Source organism: Liolophura sinensis, chromosome 1 (assembly GCF_032854445.1).
Source record: "Liolophura sinensis isolate JHLJ2023 chromosome 1, CUHK_Ljap_v2, whole genome shotgun sequence".
NCBI lineage: Eukaryota > Metazoa > Mollusca > Polyplacophora > Chitonida > Chitonidae > Liolophura > Liolophura sinensis.
This window is the reverse complement of record NC_088295.1, coordinates 9,589,628-9,609,729: the sequence shown is the minus strand read 5'-3', so window position 1 is coordinate 9,609,729 and position 20,102 is coordinate 9,589,628. Positions and strand designations below refer to the sequence as shown.

The window sequence follows — 20,102 nt, the reverse complement described above, 5'->3', positions numbered from 1 at the left end:
ATGGGAAAAAGATACACATGGTGGAGGCAATTTACAGTCGACTTTCAAGTTAAATTTACTTGACAGCCGACAGATTTGGGAAAGTGGTATGTACATGTATCAGCCATGCTGTGGTCACTGGATGAGGTCTACAGCACATGCTAGTTAACTGGTCATCAAAAAATGGACACAATGACCTTTGTAAATGTACACAAACACACCTCACTGACACCAGTGACAAATTAATGATCATCTCAGGTCTGCCTTCAGACCAAGATCTCCAGTCACCACTCGGATATTATACACCTTCATGATCATGGCAATATTCCATACTTTTACATGTGCATAACTGAGCTGAAACCCAAAACACAACGACATGTACATAATAGCCGATCAGCAAATTCAGGGCCCAAATCTTCTGACTGATCTGAATATACATAATTGAAGTTTCATACTTCAATAAAAATTTAGATTAATTTGTGGATAACAGAACTGTTTCACATATCAGTGCAGGTGCATTTTGCCGAAGACAGCCATTAGAGGGGGCGGTCATACAAAAAAGCAGCTGACCGCTCAAATGTCTTCAGCCCAAGGTAATAATAAAACTACATGTATCTCTCCCAACAGACTCGCCATGAAACAATGAGATTTAGATTTGATCTAGGAATACCTGTTCACTTTTTATCGACGTAAAGTACATGTAGTTCCAATATTAGACTAGGTAAATACATTTCTACACACTTGTACACATTCTTCCCCCCAAAATGTAACAATTAAATGCTTACTTAACAATTACGTCTATTATAATACCATTTTTACTTTATTACTAAAGCCTATGCTCACTATGTCTTCTTTGAATTGACAAATTCTATAGTGCATTTTATTTTTGTTTTATTTTGAACCAAATCATGTACATTTTTTTTTCTTTTGGTACAACTTAAAAATTAAAAACAAAAACCACCTAGCCATTGTGACTTGCTGAAGTAATGTTTTTGTCAGAATGGCTGTATAAGCACTAGATAAAGTGTACACCTTGTCCAGTGTATGTACAGGCACTATGTATCCCCCGTTCCACTTAATCAGCCACAGTTCATGCACTAATGACAGGAAATTATGCAGAAACCGGGATAGGATACCACAGGGAAATTCATCCCTAGCCTGGAACGTACATATTAATGATCTTTCAAATCCCAAGAGCTTACCTACTTAAAACTGGCTGCTACTTACGCAAGGATTATATCAATAATTGTTCATTAAGCAGAAGGCGTCTGTGGGAGATGTTGTGGACTTGTGTGGTTATTATGGGAGCTGGCTTATAGAGCTGGGAACACTTTCCTGAATGTTGTTCTGGTAAGGGTGAAACATGCTGTGTGTATTACTCATTTAATACCTCAGGTTTGCATGGATGCTAAATTCAGTACAAGCCTTACATGACTGCATTATATTTTGAACTTTCAAGACACACCGAGATATATTGCTCATTTCAAATTATTCTGTCTTAAATAGACAATGAAATGATTCAAATGTTCAAGCTAAAAAGCTGAGCACTGCACTGATGAAGGACTGGTTCGAAATCTAGATTATATTCAACTACAATAGAAAGTGTTTGACATTACCTAAAGTGGAATGACAATGAGAATATACCTCGATTACATTTCTATCAAATTTCACTCCAACTTAGGAAGTGTGAATTTAAAGGCCAGATCATACATGAAGATCTGAACTTCCTTTCTGACTATACGTTTGTCTTTCCTTTGTAAAGCTCATAATGTTCAGCACTTGCATTTCTGTACTTTTGAGATCCATATCGTCATAAAGCCTGTATGAACTTGACTTCTAAGCCTTCAAGCGAATTTTGTGCTTTGAAAAATTGACCACATTGTTGAACTTGTACCATTTATCCTACATACTGCCCCTGAAGCTGGCTTTACAACACTGTCGCCACAAGCGAAAATTCAGAAATACTGTGAAGGCTGTGGTCACAGGGGTCAAGCCGACTGTTCTGAGGGTGAAGTGATGTTGGCAAAAACAAAAACTCAGTCTCAACCATTCGTAAACTAATTTAGTGGGGGCAGAGATGTAAAGCAAGTGCAGAAAGTGTGCATGTCTGCTGGGGGTATAGGTTTACCCCTAAAGTTAGACCAGTTGAGCCATGAATCTATACTGTACTATGGTATATCAGGAAAACATCAACCTAATTATATGGAATAATGGAACACATGGACAAAACAAGGTGTAATTTGAGTGAGCATACCTGTTTAAAATGTTTGTATATCTATTATATCGAGTCGTATACATGTGCTTCAGGCTTCTGTATTGATCACATGCACCTAGAGGATGTAACATCCGTTCATTGAAGAGTCATAAATCAGCCCCTAGGTAAATGACAAATGACAGCAACCAAAACATTACACCTCCTATAATTAACAACGCAGCTCCAGCAAACAAGAGACAGGTCCACTTTGTTGTATCTTTATTAAAACTTATAAATATTACACCTATAATAGCACTGTAATCATTTAACTAGGACTGCATCATTTATGTATATTCCGATTGTTCTTGAAAGCCATACTAAAGAATTTTCAACATTCATGATGGCAGTGACATTTATTGAGTAGAGAAAACCAGAGTGCCTAGAGTAAAACCACTGACTTTTGGCACGTTACTGATGATCTTTCCTGATGTACATACCTGTATATGCACACTGCCTTGATGTAAAATGAATGCTAGACATCGCACAGGTGCATTGTCCACAGCTTAATGTCACCAAGTCTCCATGAACAGTGAGTGGAGAAGCCAAATTCACAGATATTGGTGGGGACTGAACTCACATCCTCATGGCCCTAGGGTATGAAAGTCTACAGTCTGAACCACTCTGCCAATACATCTACCCATTTCACTGTTTTGCTTAGCAGCATGCGCGTTTTCAGTTGACAGTTGGCCGTGATCCTCAGACAATTCCGAGTCCATGACAGGAATGAGTAAAAGTCTAAACAAAAGCTATCATCAAATCAAGCTGGACTAACACTCCCACTCAGCAGACAGTAGCAGGTGCGTTTGGTACCAGTCATTCCGTGAGTTGAAGCGTTAATAATGCTGGCGCCAGACTAAATGCTGCCGATTTTGCTCGATCGGTCTGAGGACCGCCACTGTAAACTGACTGGACGCGACATGGGCGCGCGAAGGAGTCACCATACCGCACTCTACACACACAATGGCACAACAACAACGACCCCTTCGCTAAACATAAATTATCGCAAGCATACTCACCAAGATATTATTCAGGAAGCAATCCTCATACCAATCGGAGAGATCGGAAGTTTCTGCTTACATGGCTTTGCTGCCACTTGCAGCAAAATCTGACAGGCGCTGTCAACTCGGACGGCTCTTCCTTCTCTGGTTCCCTCAACCCCAGCTTTAGCCGAGAACTAGTCGGTGCGAGAAAGACTGTGGCGCTTCGGGACGACCTATTTCTCTCGTAGGGGTGAATAGCTTGTAATTTATACGGTGAATCATCAATTGATCTTTCGGTTTCCTACCCCTTGGACAGAAAGCATCCACTCCTAATTATCCATCAAATAATGACGCTCTCAAAAATGTATTATTCCAAATAAACACCTCGTCGCTGTCATGTGAATTATAATTGACTCTAGGTGAAATGGGCTGGTCTTACCTACTTGGCAAATAGAATGCTCTCGGTTCCTTCATAATTCATTCTTAATAAATAAAGGATGCTGTATATCGTATAGTAGATTATAGTCCATTCTGGCTTTATTTATATATCGAGAAAGAATAAAACATAGTACAGAACAATCATTCGCAGCTGGAAACTAGAATAGCGTACGATAATTTAATGGCACTGGTCGATGCAAATTCAATCAATGTCATGGCATAAACCATTACATCGTAGGCTACGGATTCACAGCACAACGGATACCTGCATGACTTGCCAAGCACCTATACGCACTATCTGGTATTAATGCATTTAAATTAATATGTTACGACATAATTGGCTTTTTGAGCCATCTGCTTTGGCAGGTAACGTATTGTAATTATGATATGGAAGCTGCATGGGCAATACTTCCTGACGTTTCAGTATAAGCGAATGTAAATTCAAACAGAAGTAGTTGGCCTGGCTCCCTAAATATGAACTGTCCAACACATTTACATATTATGTCGCCAGTTTACCCTGAAGGAATTTAAACAGGTGTAGCTTAATCCGTCTCAGCGACATGTTCATCGCGAAGTAGTTAGAAATAAATGCTTGTGTGTGGCATGGTGTTCAATTTTAGAAAAAGAGCCTAACTGATTTCATCTTAAAGTAGTTTTCCCCCTGCCACATGCATCGCTTTCTGTTTGCTTTTGTTTAAATATTTTTCCTTGGCCAGCTGAAAACTATTACAACCCTTTTATTAAGTTTTGTCTGACAAGGTATATCTAAGAATATGTTGGTTTGATTTAAGCGTACTAGTCGCATTGGAAAATTAAAACCGTATTCTTTTAATTCTCATTTTTGTATACAAATTTCTTACGGTACTCTTTCCTTAGATGAATCAAGTTTATTTCTCACTTTGTAGTTAATGTTGCGGCAAGCGCGCAGTGAGATGGCCTTAAAACTTGAATGCAAGCTGGTTGGCAGAATGTTTAGATACCACAATGACGGGAAAGTTGAAGGAATAAGCTGTGTATAAATGAAGTATAGATTGAAATCCTTACAAGAAATACAGCATAATTTAAAGTTATAATACAGCGTGCGCGTATAAACATGTGGCCCAATGTGATTAAACAGGGGGAATTAACTCCCCGGAACCTAGTAAAAACTTTACTCTTATAGAGTTACATCCCTTAAAGCAAGATGCGTTCACGGGCAATGAATTTTCGATACGATTTCAAAGATTTTAAAGAAGGCCTATATGTGAAGGTTAGGTTTATTCTACTAATCATATGCTGGAAGACCCCTTAATACAACTTTCCTTGTCGCTATCACAACCCACCCTCCCTACCGACCCCCCATAATCACACCCCACATGCACACACCTTTCACCACACACACCCAACCTGTGCATGCATATACATGTGTTTTATGTTCATCGCCATTGCCAGGGTGTGGCGGGCAAAACAGTCGGGCTCTGCAAGCTAACATGTAGCTGTGCAACTGAACCGATCATTAGACTGTGGACATTCATAGGCCTGGGAAACTCTATATTTAGTTCTGTTTATTTAACGGACATTCATAGCAGTATAATTATAGTGTTTGAAAATATGCATATAAGCCTATCACAACGTATAGTTACAGATGTCGTAGTCCTCCCGACAGATAACTGTCAAACCCGGGTCGGGTCATTCCCCAGACTTTAGAAGGGGTACTTTTTGCTGCCACGCTTGGCGCTCAGCACCGAGAGATTAGGACTGTTTGTCCCGGTGTCAGCATAATGTGACTATGTGGGGTGTCAGGCCTGCAAGGTGTCTTCGGCATAATACTTTAGTGCTGGCAGCTCGTTGGCGACTCTACCCTCCCTGCCACAAGACGACACAGTATATGTTCACACACCTAATGACCACTCCTCGTCATATGCCTGAAAAATTGTTAAGTTCGACGTAAAACCCCAAGCAAGCATTCATACAAATTCCTGGATAACTGTCGACGTGTCATTCAAATACAAACATTTATGTCTTTAAGACTAAAGAACATACAATACACAATGTAGCTGCTATCAGCAGTTACTCACGGTCGGTTGCAAGGTTTAAAGACTTTACCTCATTCAAAATCGTTCCAAAGTAACACGTTCACAGGCTTTCGACCCACGTGAAACCACAGGGCCAGTGGGTCAAAAGCTTGTGAAATCTTTCACATTTACGCGGCGATGCCTCGACTACCATTGAACCCACGTAGGCTATACGGCTACGAGTCAAATGTACCAGTAGTACATGGCTTGTTATGTCCTTATGTCACACCTGCTGTATAACAAGCCATTATATAGACGAACTGTACTATATTGGTTCAAAAAATTAATCTGTTAAATTTGACAGATATTCTGTTATCTAAGTGATGCTAGAATGTATTCTGTTATCATAACAGATTATTTTGTTAAATACAGCACACATATTCTATTAATTCAACATGACGATTAGACTAACATTGTATTTTGTTGAATATGACACAATGTGGTATTACAACAGAATATATTCCGGCATCACTCGGACAACTGGCTTTCTGTTAAGTTTAGCAGATCATTGTTTTCAGTGTATCAAATTGTCTCTGTCTTTCGCTGGAATTTTAATTACTCAGAAGCTTGATGTGTCAGACAATTCTTGATGTCACCTGATGCTTGATGTGTCACCTGATGCTTGATGTGTCACTGATGCTTGATGTGTCACCTGATGCTTGATGTGCCACTCAATGCATGATGCGTCACACAACGCTTGATGCATCACCTGAGGCTTGATGTGTCACCTGATGCTTGATGTGCCACACAATGCTTGATGTGTCACACACTTGATGTGCCACACAATGCTTGATGTGCCACACAACGCTTGATGTGTCACACAATGCTTGATGTGCCACACAACGCTTGGTGTGTCACCTGATGCTTGATGTGTCACCTGATGCTTGATGTGTCATCTGATGCTTGATGTGTCACACAACGCTTGATGTGCCACACAATACTTGATGTGCCACACAATACTTGACGTTAACACGAGTTCAGGTAAACCAGCACTATACCTGTACTTTCATGCAAGGAATGTTCCTATTGTATTGCTTCAATTGAAGTTGACCATATTTGCTGATGAACTTGCAAGAAAGTCAGAATGTTGAATATAAGCTGATTCAAGTGGCATTGTGGCTACTTTGGAAAATGCTTCTGGGCTTTTTTTGTCATCTCAGGTTCTGTGACTTTAAATTCCTTGGCGCCGACAGGCCAAGTTGAACCAGAATGTCCTTAGTTATCAGTTTCTTACACTTTAAACTCTTTCTACTACATTTCTGATGATACAGAAATGATGCCAGGAAAAGCATGTGTTGAAAGGAGAACATGAACATCATGCATGGGGCTGCACGAGTCTAAAATTTCTTTACATATATGTAGGTACATTTTGTTGAACCTCTCATTAATTAGAAAAGCAGAACAACCCATGTATAAGTTTTTCTGATATCCTATTTAAGAATTTAATTGATAGATTACTGGTAATTGGTCCCCATGCACGAAATAGTCTATGTAAGTATTCAAGGTCAGATTTTGATACAATTTTGCACATCATTTATTTTGGGGCCCCTTCGATAAAGTTTGAAACAAGGCTTCATCCATGCAACATGTTTTGAAATTTATCATTCTATACAGATTTTCTGAATTTGCTGGCATTACATGTTTGAAGCTTGAAGTCTGGAGTCCATGCGATATGAACATCCCATTTACCCAGAATGTAAATCTTACATTGTGGCATTTAACGAGTCTAATAGGCCCCTCTATTCCTCACTGATGTGTATTTGGCAGGTTATCAGATGAGCCATGTTCACGAGTCACTCATGTAACTGGACACAATATGTGCTGAGAAGTGGGATTTTTACACTACATGAATGGTTTCCATTGCTGATCAACTCATATGTAAGGTTAAGTTATACCCAATTCCCACAATGGCACTAGATCTGCAGTGAAACTTATACTACCACCTGGCAAGTTCTGTGTCCAAGTATATTCTTTCTTCAGCATTTTGAACCAAATGGTACGATGGTTTGACTTGTCCAAACAAAGAGGTGGCATCAAATGGGCTGAATGAAGCAGGTTTTACTTCAGATGCAGTATCTGACAAGTCAGGACAGGGAGCATGTGAAAGATACGACTTTAAACAGAGACTGGTGTCACCTTGATCTTTAGAACAATTCATGTCCTGGGGTTCTCCTTCCAGGACACCTATAGCATGTTCCAGCTTATCCATGCTTCAACATGGGCACTTATAATGCAAATGAGTACAACACCTTGTATAAATGCAGCTAATCTGGTTTAAATGTAACCTTGTATGAATGTTACAAATGTTTTTTTCCTATAATCCCACTAATGTATATCCTATCCTCCTAATCCCCTAAATCCAAGTAATACCTGATATTCACTGACTGACACAAAGTAACACCCTATTACTGCTAAAAGACATGACGAATGAACAAGACAAAGACGTTGATAATCCATGAGTAGAAATAATGACGATTTATATTGTTTTTCAAACTATGCACAATTTCGTCATTGGGAGAGATGGAAAGACTTAAAATGTGTATGCTACATAACCTGTACAACAGTGACTTTAAAAATAGGACTGACAGAAGAGTAGAAATAAAATGTTTAGCATTTGGAAATTGTTGCAAATAATATCCAACCAGAGCCTCACATGATGATGGGAAAGCTACCTATTACATTGTCATTTGAAGCACAAAACTACCATGGAATAATCTTTTTAAAAGACAAAGTTTCAGAGAGAAAAAAAATCACACTTCTCAAAAATAAGCACTTGAAACCTATTTGTAGGAATATTGAGCACTGTATGGTGTGTGAAATAGCAGGCTGCTACAATTTGAAGCCAATGTAGTTGAGGATATGGCATATGCCAGAAACTCAAACCCATTGACAGTCGGACGTATCAGAAAAGTAGAAAGACCAGGTTTATCTTGAAAACCCTCCCAACTATTTTTAGGTACAGCATGCAGATTACAAGAAAATCAGGGAAAGGATATTAAGCTTGGGCAGCAAAGGATGGGAAAAAATGGCTAACAATGTGTTTTCGTTTTCTCTCTAAAACAGTCTCTGGCCAATGTTTAAGTAACTTTCTTGGCCTTCAATATTTACAGTACACAATAAGCTTTAATACACGAATATTTGTTTTTTTTTTCAAGTTAACGAAATACCTTGATTAACACAAATTTTGCCCACACTGTTTCCAAGGAAAGAGTACAATGTACTTTATGATAGGCTATAGAATGCAATCCCTTACTGGACTGAGAGTAGTCACTACGGGCCAAGGCCAACCATATACAGTGCTGTCCAAATTAGTTCATCAAGCTTCATCCTAAATGTTTATATTGTCAGTCTTGATGCGACATTGTAATGAAAGGGGAAACCACCATCCTGACCAATATCCCTCACTGACCAGTTGTCTCCCCTGTTTGATATCACACCCAACCTGGTACAGTCAGTTTCTTCCTTGAAAATATGACAGCTTTTAAAGTAAAAATCCTGTCACATAGCATATTTTGTGGTCCAGTCCTTTGCTGTCTGAATGTACCTTTGTCGATCTGCTTTGTAGATTCTGGCTATTTCAGGAACCAATGGATCTTCTGGGTTGGGGTCCGTTAACAGAGAGCATATTGAGAGTAGCACTGCAAGCAGAAATATCAACGCACTTTGAATATTTTACAAGTACACCTTAAGTCTCTTCTTAAATTCATAAAACTTTAAAATAAACCAACACTTTCACTAACTTGCTTATATGATTGATGTTTTACACAATACTCAATAAGAACATTTCATCATGCATAAGAAAAAATGTGGCAAAAGGCTACAGGAAACCACTACAGCTCACCATGCACTTGACAAGAAAACCAAGATGGAAGTTTACATGAACAACACTGATCAAGGGCTGGTGGGGCAGATCTGCCATCATCTGCCATCACAAAATATGTCAGACTGAATGGGATTTCTTTATTCTATAGTGTTCCTTTATCTATTTCACTGTTGTGTGAGAATACTCAAGAATTCTTTGCCTGTATGATAGAGGTCAGTTTTATGAGTAGAGGAAACACATGTGCCCAGTGTAAACCACTGAGCTTTAGGCACAGATATTCGCACCATATTGGTGCAAGACAACTGTCAACAAATGTTACACTGCACAAATGGCCACACTTGCACCTACAAACAGTGAAAGTATTGGGGAATCTACACATTCTTCTCCCAAGGCTGGGTTTGAACCCACACCACAGGATTCCAGCAGGCTAAGAAAGACAATAAAACAAAGGGTATAAATGCCTTTTTAATGAAAGCACACAATTCATCTAATTAATTCTGTCCTAAACATTCTGGTTATGTGTTCCCACTTTAAATGTAAATTGGCATTCGCATCACATAGTCTAACACATCTGATAAATGTACAAAACCAAAAAAAGGCAATACCGATTGTATTTTCATCAAGACACTTGACAAAGGGTTTTACGTCACGGAAGACACATTGATAATCATGACAGTACTGAAATGTGCCTGAGGTTACCTTTTGAAATAGTTAATGCAGGAGACCATTGTGATCTCAATATATCTAAACAGATACTGCCATTGCTGTTGATGTTTGGGTGGTATATTCTTGTTGTAAAGGCGACCTGTTCAAAGACAAACACATAGGTTGTTAAAGAGAATGTTGGTAATGTGCACAAGTGGAACCATAGCTTACAGATATCACTAACTTCAATGCAAAGTGAGGACTAAAGGACCACTTTCTCATAGTTCATGTTAACAAAACTTGAAGAGTAGAAGTCAAGCACTTTTAACAATTCTTACAACTAGAAAACTTTGCATCCAAAAGCATATTACATGTCTCCCACTGATGGACTTGCACTCTAAAGAGATAAAGGAATGGACACAACCAAATTAGAAATACTTACTTAAGTAAAAGAAGTTCTCATAAATTGTCCTCCTTTGCAGTTAACCAATTCTTAAGGCCTATGGAATTAAGGCTTATACCTAATTTTGTTACATTTGGTCCAGCATTTATAGATATATTGACCAAATAGTTATGTCTGGCTTGGATGACCTATATATATCTTAAAGCCACTTATTTGCTTGAGTGGTTTTAAATGGTCTTCTCAAAAACTTTAATTACATGATAATGGTAAGGTTTATAAATGGTGGAAACTAGAGTTCCTGCAGTCAATCCCCCTTCAACATGTACCTGACAAACCTTTTTAACTTTAAGCTGTTGTCACTGTATTTAAGCTTACCACCTCATTACTCAGAGGGCGATTGACTTCACTGAGAACAACTAGCTTACTGAGCCAGCACGGGCTCCAGAAGACAGTTCCGTTGATTGCTAATACAGATAAAAATGTACACGATCATTTATTAAACCAACACAACTGTATTCTTGGACTGGAAATCAAATGTAAATATTTGTATGCATCAAATACATTGAGTTCTTTATACTTATGATATACATGTACCTTTGGAGGTTTAAATGGGTAATCCGTTGGAAAATGAATTGTAAGGAAAAATACACCCCCTTGATATGGACTATCAGGCTGAAAGAAGAAAAATATATATGAAAAACAAATACATACGGCAGTATCAACACCAAATTTATTTGTATTACTTGCTTTTCGTGAACATACCTATTCTGGCACCAATATCATTGTGAAGATTAGTACAAAGGTAGTAATATTTCCCCCCACACACACATCAAACTATAAAATGAATGCACCATAAACGACCATTAAAATCTATCAGCTACATTTCCAATGTCCTTTCAGCATGATGGCCTCTTTCATATATGTACATGAATATTCATTGTGACTCCTTGCATCAGGATTTTTTAAATGGGACAGATGGTCCCACCAAAGCCTAAATGTCCAAAAATCATGCTACGGACACTAGACCCATTTGTAGAACACCTGTAGGCCTGGGGAACAAGCAGTTCCTATAATGTGCCCTCAATCCTGTATCGCAAGTGCATTTTCTCCTTACACTGACAATTTAGCTTCAGTACTTAATAACCTGAACTTTACTACTCAAGTACTACTTACTGGACCCATGATTGTGGCTTGCCAGTGGAAAACTGAAATGTAAACAAAGAAAACAAGGAAGTTAAATTCCATGAAACCTGTCAAAAATAATCAGTTTATGTATTCACTGTTCGTGTCGTCAGTTAATACTTCAATTTATTTCTGTAAAACAGTCATCAGAATTAGAAAGCACCCTCTCTAGAAGAAATGTAATGGAAATTCCTCCATTCAAATTATTTTACACAAACAAGTACTACTACCAGAGAGAGCTAGTCTAGTGAAAGGGAGTGTGCCTTTTTGAGGTAATCTGGTTACATCAAGGTGTCCAGATGTCAAAGATGCTGGAAACTTTTGGCTGGAAACTGAGTCCCAATCACACCAATTTTCTATTTAACTCTAATTCGGGGCAATAGAGTTAGCCAGATGTACGTGGACTCTTTTTATATAATATATAAGAAAGTTTTTGAGCAAGAAAGCATTATTCTTAATTGTTCGATTACTTCAACTGTTTTGAAGACTATCCAGTTTACCAGATCTTTGGAAGTTAATTCATATGCTAGTCTATACAGTTAGATCTAGAGACCTATCTGATTATCATTTGGGTAGGTGATTTCAAATTTTGAGAGGTAGAAATTTACCTAGACGAGTCCGCACAATGAGCGGAAAACATGCTTTTGAATGCTCCTGAAGTGTTATTGCTATGGGCTTAGTGTGATAACAATGAATTTATTTCTTTCAACTGGCTGTAGATCGTCAAAATGCATATAAACTGTTGACAACAACTACAATAAAAGTTAAAGCAGATAATAGTTGTGTGTATGTTTACACCTGTTCTTGCCTTCACCTGTTGCGGGAAGTTTTATTCAAGGTATAACAACAGCCATGTAATCATGACCACGTTAAAGTAACCTGGGAACAAGGTGAGTTACACACATGCTCCTCTGCAGTGGCAGTCAGTTCAGATCTTGACTTTGACATAACTTATGCCACAAACTAACATTGCAGGTTTCTCATGTGACGTGCTGATTGGAAGATATGTACATTAAAATTTTGTATATCGATGATTTATTTATTTGAGTGGTGTTTTACGCCGTACTCAAGAATATTTCACTTATACGACGGCGGCCAGCATTATGGTGAGTGGAAACCGGGCAGAGACCGGGGGAAACCCACGGCCATCCGCAGGTTGCTGGCAGACCTTCCCACATACGGCCGAAGAGGAAGCCAGTATGAGCTGGACTTAAACTCACAACGACCACATTAGTGAGAGACTCCTGGGTCATTACGATGTGCTAGCGCGCTAACCAACTGAGTCACAGAGGCCCCCATCGATGATTTAGCCGCTGTCATTGTAACTTGAAGTTCAAACATTCTCGCCCGTTTGGTCATGTGTGCTGCCCATTTTAAAGAGAAAAGATCAGGTGGTTGGGCTGAAGGGCCACTGTGGCGGTGCTAAAAAATACAGCTGTGCCATGTCCTTCCTCTACACAATAAGTACAGCAAATTTATGTTCAACAAATAAGGGGTAGAAAAATGCTTAGAATCAATATCCAACCATCCTGGTCACCCCATGGGCTCTGACATATATTGGAAATGATGTGGGCACCCTGTTTTCAATTTCTAGCTAAAAGCCTGCTAGGACAAGTGAATTAAAACAGTCACCAAATTCCTCTGACTACACCACTGTTAGCACTTCACAATATAAAATGTACTTACGGTCATCCCCTACTGGGCCAGCTGAGCACTGTGCAGGAGGATCCCTACCAAGGTCTTGCAACTCCTTGGTAAAAGACAAGATCAGAAATTAGTCCATACAACCATTTGCTTTCGATCGAAAGAATGCTTTGGGCTGTACTTAATTTTTCAGTTATGTGACAATGAGCAGTCATTAGGTGTGTCTACATATACTGTGTCTTCTTGTGGCAGTGCTACTACCACTGAAGTATCATGTCAAAGACACCAGACATGACACCTCACCCAGTTACATTATACCGACACCTTGGCTAACCAGTCATTTTCCCTTGATCCAACCTCAGTGCTGAGCACCACGTGAGGCAGCAGCAAGTACCATTTTGGTATTACCCATATGATATTTAACGTTCAAATCTGATAATACGAACATGTAGATGCCATTTCAAGACAGCAGAGTAAACTAGTCGAACCATAACCACATTTAGTACACAGGCAACTATATTTCACTATGGAATTTGGAAGGGCAATGCCAGCCATAAACCAACACATACAGGGTTACAAACTGAACTACCAGCGCAACATTGTCATGGTCAGTGAAGCAGAGTTTTTATTTAATGATGCTGTGAAGCCCAATTTTGTTTTTGTGAATTTTTAGGCGAACACTGAACTTGGGACATTCTGCTCAGGGAAAAAAGTTTAAGACAGGCATGTATGTATACTACAGATGTCTCTAGTAACAGGATTCCATTCTCCTTATTTAGTACTTGTATATTCTTTTCATTTAACCAGATGTATTCTGAGGATCCGCAGTTTACAATGTCTAACTTACCACCCTAGTTCGCATTTACCGGATGTTCCTGTAAAAGGGTATATCCAGCTTTACAGCCAAAATCACTTTCACTTTCTCAGGAAAAGTATATCTTTACGCATTATTTAAAGCAGACTTGGCATCAATCACATTACAAGGCCATTAGAAGATTGAATACAATACAGTGACTAAAATACATAAACGAATGTTCACAGTCAGAAATGCCTGAATAAGTTTTATTTAAGCCAGATTGTCACACCTGGAGTGGAAAAGTATGCTCCCACATTTTCCAACAGACTGATTGGGAGAATATACTGGATTTAATGTAGTAATGAATATCACAATAACACACTGTCCATTTTGATGAAACGTCACATAACTTTTAACACACTACTGAATGAGCTGATCTAAAGACTGAAATGAGAGACAAACAGAGAAGTGGGCTTCATAAAAATTACCTCCAGAGAGTTTACCGTATTATTACGGTTTACTTCCAGGAACAGAAAGAGGAGCATGACCAGAAGTGCTTGCCCTCGATTGCGTGGCCAGCTTTGGTCACAAAGACACATGCTTTTTCTGAAACCACTTCCCTTATGGATCTCCTGCTGTAGTTCTCGTGTTATGGTCACACACATTAAGGTGACCACTATCTCTTCCCTACCCTCTTTCTTTCTCTGCATTTTTTTAGTCAACTATTGACTTATGTATTTATTTGATTGGTGTTTTACGATGTCCTCTAGAACATTTCAGGTATACGACGTTGGAGGAAACTGGGCAGAGCCCATGGGAAACATCCACACGTTGCTGCCATACCTTCCCACATACATCCAGAGAGGAAACCAGCATGAGCTGGACTTGAACTCACAGCGACCGCAATGGCGAGAGGTTCATGGGTCATTGTGCGATACTGGAATGCTAACCACCTTGGCAACAGAGGCCCAATTACAAGAATTACATTTATGCATACACATGTATATGTGGTGGTAACAATGAAACCACAGTAAGGACATCCTTCAGGGAAAGTCACTCCAAAACAGTACACTTCAGCTGTCCTGATTTAGCTCAATTTGTTGGATAGGTGGACCACTACTGCTATTGTCAAAAGCCATATTGAATCGTTTATCAGTGTATCCCAGATTTAACAATTGGTCACACCACTCAAACAATGTGGCTCCTGTAGCAAGAATTCACAATCAAACCCATAAGTGCGCTCTCTTCAGTCCAAGTTATAATCTTGAAAATTCTTGATATAACGTATCTCTTCATAGCTTTAAATGTGTTTTTCGAAAGATTCCATATCCTTGAAGGATGTCTATGCAATAGGTACTTTGTATTCTGTATTATGGTTACTCATATATAGCCGACCCTTATTTATTCTGGTATTTATATGCATCTGATCTGTCATTTCAGTCTTTTGGCCAGCCTGTCTCCTCACCTGGCCAAATAAACAATGTTTTACCGTAACAGGTTTCAATGTTTAATCTCTTGTTCTTTCACATGTTGTATGACCAGACTGAAAATCGCAAATCCGGATTACACATTCCATATTTCTTGGTCCTTTGTTTTTATTATCTATGTGAGGTTTAATAGTTACACAGAAAGCAGATAACTGGTCTAAGACATCTTCAACGCTTCATATCATAAGTCACGTGACCTAGCCCTTCCTTGAAAGACGACAATGTGTGACTGTCTATTTTTTAAAAACTGATATCGAAAGAACTACATTGTCGGTCTTATACTCACCCATAAGAGTATTTTTTATGTCCCTGATCTATTGGCATAACTATGTAGCGCCAGAATATACAATTGCACCATAAAGCAGTTGCTTTCTCCGCTCGTGGTAATAACCAGACGAAAATATGGAGCCAAAGTCCGGGCATGTCGGCTTTACCGTTCACAAAAATGTATTGGTTTCTGCCCTTACAGACGTGTTCAGATTATCACTATCTATGTCCCAGCGATGCTGAAGTTACAAAGATATACAAACCTTTGTTATTCTTTTCATAGCCATGTTTGTGATGTTATAAACCCGAAATATAGTCGTATCTTTCCTTCCCTTCTTCCGTCTCTCCCTTCGTCAAAGCGGAAAGTTTATGAGCATGCGCGGTATGAGTCAATGCCATAGCAGCGCCTTCTAGCGGAGAATTACGGTACTGCAATTTGACAAATACATGAGCTCACAGCGACCGCGAGATAGTGTCAATGTGACGTGGGAGTGAAATTGATTCTTATGTGTGTGATTTAGGACAGACAATCATTAAGAAAAACGAAGTTAACAAGCTAAATAAATCAACATGAAATCCACGTGTAGCCCTGTAATAGGCTCTATCTACAGATGAGTTAAAACAGTTTTAGAACTGTTTTAACAACCAGGTATTTTGTTTAAAATATTCTATAGGTAGGCTATTTCGTGGCACCAGTATGACTGTACAATGAAATCGAAGGCGGTTAAAGTGTACGATTGTCGATTAATGACGTAACTATAGCCTAGGCCTGCAGTTAGGAAGGAGCCTACATGTAGTGCCCGTGATAGACTTGAATTGTTCTGAAGGAATGCCGGGCGGGAAAAGCGGGGATAAATATAAATTATCCTTTTTTGTGCTTGTGCATTGTTCAGCTGTGTTATAGTGTATATTTAGGTCGCACACTTCGTGGTGAATACGCCTACACCAACCTAACCATGTGTAACCAAGGGAGTGTTAACTATAGCTAGCCACCGGTCAGGTTCAATCGCATTTTACTTGGCATGACGTAGGGAAAAACCTCATTGTACCAAGAAACTTCGAGAAAAGATACCAGTTCTAGACCCCTTGCATGTGATACAAGGCGTGACAAACTGCAGTAATGGGCGCGAAGTTTAAACTCCATATATCGTGTGGGGGGCCTCCGTGGCTCAGTCGGTTAGCACGCTAGCGCAGCGTAATGACCCAGGAGTCTCACCAATGCGGTCGCTGTGAGTTCAAGTCCAGCTCATGCTGGCTTCCTCTCCGGCCGTACGTGGGAAGGTCTGCCAGCAACCTGCGGATGGTCGTGGGTTTCCCCCGGGCTCTGCCCGGTTTCCACCCATCATAATGCTGGCCGCCGTCGTATAAGTGAAATATTCTTGTGTACAGCGTAAAACACCAATCAAATAAATAAATAAATAAATCAAACCATATATCGTGTAGGTGACGGTCTATGACCAGTGGTGCGTGTTTAATTCCAGTCTGCCCTATATATATATATATATATATATATATATATATATATATATATATAGACCTTGATGGCACTCGAGATAACCTATACAGAGCTCATATTTTCACCTTATAGCGAGTTTTATTGACTTAACGTACGTCAAAATGCTTATGAGATTACTCATGAAGTTATTTTCCAGCATATATGCATATATGTGTAAGAGCGGATCTAGTGGGGGGTGGGGGACACCATTACAGCACATCAGAGGAGGGTTCAGGAGGCACCTAGGCCCCAGAAGCTCGGCAATCCGGAGATGCGTTCTCAGCCGTTTGGAGGAAATTAATTTTCTTTGTACACGGTAATATTTCTTGCCTTCTGTATATCCCATATATGCCATTACCGGAGATCCCCATATAATATACTCTGAGCCATGGTATTTATGTACCTCAAAAGTGACAACCTTGTGGGTGCCGTGACCAGGATATTTACAGTAGGTATTCCCTGTGAATCGGTGAATGGACATAGAGGATCAGGAAGACTGTGAGTATTCTCAGATGCAAGCATGGGGTATAAGGAAACCGTCGAAAACGGTATAATGGCTCAAGGATTTACTCTGCGCATACATTGGGATTTGATGGAGCTTTCTACCAAATTGCACCAAAAATTCTATTGAGATATTTCAAAAGATAAGCAGGAGACCCTTTAGTATCACGCTTGTAATATAACTTTTTTCACTCTGTACATCTGACATTGGCATCGGTGTCCTGTGTACCATTAGGATTACATGTCTGGATTTTCACTTTTAACACGTTTATTATCATCACTTTATTGTTTTGTTCAAGCCATACGAAAAATATTTGATTCTACATACGAAGACCATTCTATATGCGTCTGCGTGCATGGATAGTTTTGAAACCGATATACCTCCCTCATGCACTGGTTGGCTGAGACAGTCATGCAGGTCCAGAGCAAGGAGATGCATGGCACGTTCAGACCCAGTTCTTGCCATTTCGGCGGCGGCTTTGTAAGTCAGAAGGTTTACCAGATACGTAACAAAGGTCGGTGATTTAGCCGCCCCCTATAAACTGACCAACGTCATAAGTTAAAAATTCTCGAGCACGACTTTAAACACCAATCGAATAAAATAATCCGTCGTTATACCCCATGCATGAAAGTTCCTATCCTTTCCCTCGACATGGAAATCTGGCCAAAATATCCTCGTTTGTAAATGAATTAATTTGATTGGTGTATTGCGCCGTACTCAAGAAGATTTCACTTTTATGACGGCGGCCAGCATTATGGCGGGAGGAAACCGGGCAGAGCCCGCGGGAAACCTACGACCATCCGCACGTTGCTGACTGACCTTCCCACATACACCCGGAGAGGAAGCCAGCAACTGCATTGATGAGAGGCTCCTTGGACATTGCGGCGCTAACCCCCTCAGCCAAGATCTTTGCTTTTTTTCCAGTTGGTGAGAGATAATGCATGGTGAATAACGTCATATCATTTATGGCCTGTCTGTTTTGGTTCAACTTTTCCCACCAGTTCAAAGAGACTCTGTGTTTTCTTTTAGTGATCACTGAAAACAGCAACGCGAACCCCAAACCTAACTGCCTATGGTCTAATGGCACCGGGACCCACTGCCACATATCTTATTTTTATTCATGTTTTCCGTCCATTCATTTGCTTGGATTTTAACATAGTGTATAAGACTGTTTCTGTCACACCACAGTGGGGTGTTTCCTTATGACAGGCTGGTGTTTCCTTGTGACAGACTGGTGTTTCCTTGTGACAGGCTGATGTTTCCTTGTGACAGGCTGATGTTTCCTTGTGACCGGCTGGTGTTTCCTTGTGACAGGCTGGTGTTTCCTTGTGACAGGCTGGTCCCATTGACAGTTAGGTCCACTTCCACAAACCCTTGCTTTTAGACGTCAATTACGAACGACAACAAAAAAAGTTTAATGCACGTTCACTGGAACGTAATTCACCTGGTGATTTCAAAAATGTGTGACCAGGATGTTAACTTTTCTGCCTTCTGCAAGGAGCTTTTTTGTGGAATTATAGACATTTGAGGCTCGCACTTAACCCTCAGGCGTGGAACTTCAACAATCAAGCAATCGTTTGGCACTGTTATCTTCCCACAATTGTGTTAGAAATGGCCATTTCTCTAGTTTTCGGTGGAGGATCCTCACTGCTTGGCTGAAATATTTCCAATGTAGTGTTAAACCTCAATCACTAAGTCAGTGGAGGACTGAAATGAAGGGTGAGATTTAACACATGGAGGACTGAATTAGGAAACACTACGCCGACTCTGCGGAGGTAAAAGCACAAAGCAGTGAAGTCTTCCTACAGAGGAGAGTGGTACTGGAACAATTACCTAACACAGGCCAGTGTAGTTTTTGTTTTCATTATCAGTGACTCATTTATTTCAGATTACTTTTGATGAGAAGACATGATGTTAAACGAATGATTTCAATTTCCCAGTCATCGAATAGGCAGTTATATCCATGTCTGCAACTTCTTTCTTTAGAGATAATGACGAATTATTCAAAACGTGGTTGAATATAAATCGAAAACACAACACGAGGCAATCCGAGACAGGGACAATTTAATGATGTTCAACTCATCCTATCACTGTTTTTGTTAACTTAGTACTTTAGTACACAGATCTGGACTGTACCACACAACATACGTACC

General features: G+C 39.7%; 2 protein-coding genes across 2 annotated transcripts in view; both read right to left on the bottom strand.

Annotated features, from left to right (window-relative positions):
• LOC135472729 (follistatin-related protein 5-like) overlaps positions 1-3,385 on the bottom strand; it is a 47,474-nt gene extending 44,089 nt beyond the window's left edge. Inside the window, exon 1 of the mRNA XM_064752382.1 lies at positions 3,250-3,385. The gene's annotated coding sequence lies outside the window, so the exon portion shown is untranslated. The remainder of the gene's footprint in view (positions 1-3,249) is intronic.
• Positions 3,386-8,154: 4,769 nt separating this feature from the next.
• LOC135462105 (ubiquitin-conjugating enzyme E2 2) lies at positions 8,155-16,324 on the bottom strand. The gene is made up of 6 exons (XM_064739465.1): positions 16,216-16,324; positions 13,445-13,508; positions 11,750-11,781; positions 11,171-11,248; positions 10,228-10,333; positions 8,155-9,343 (listed from the first exon to the last, which is right to left on the bottom strand). The coding sequence occupies exons 1-6, from the start codon at positions 16,237-16,239 to the stop codon at positions 9,204-9,206; spliced, it is 444 nt and encodes a 147-aa protein (XP_064595535.1). The 5' UTR covers positions 16,240-16,324; the 3' UTR covers positions 8,155-9,203.
• Between the last annotated feature and the right edge of the window lie 3,778 nt (positions 16,325-20,102).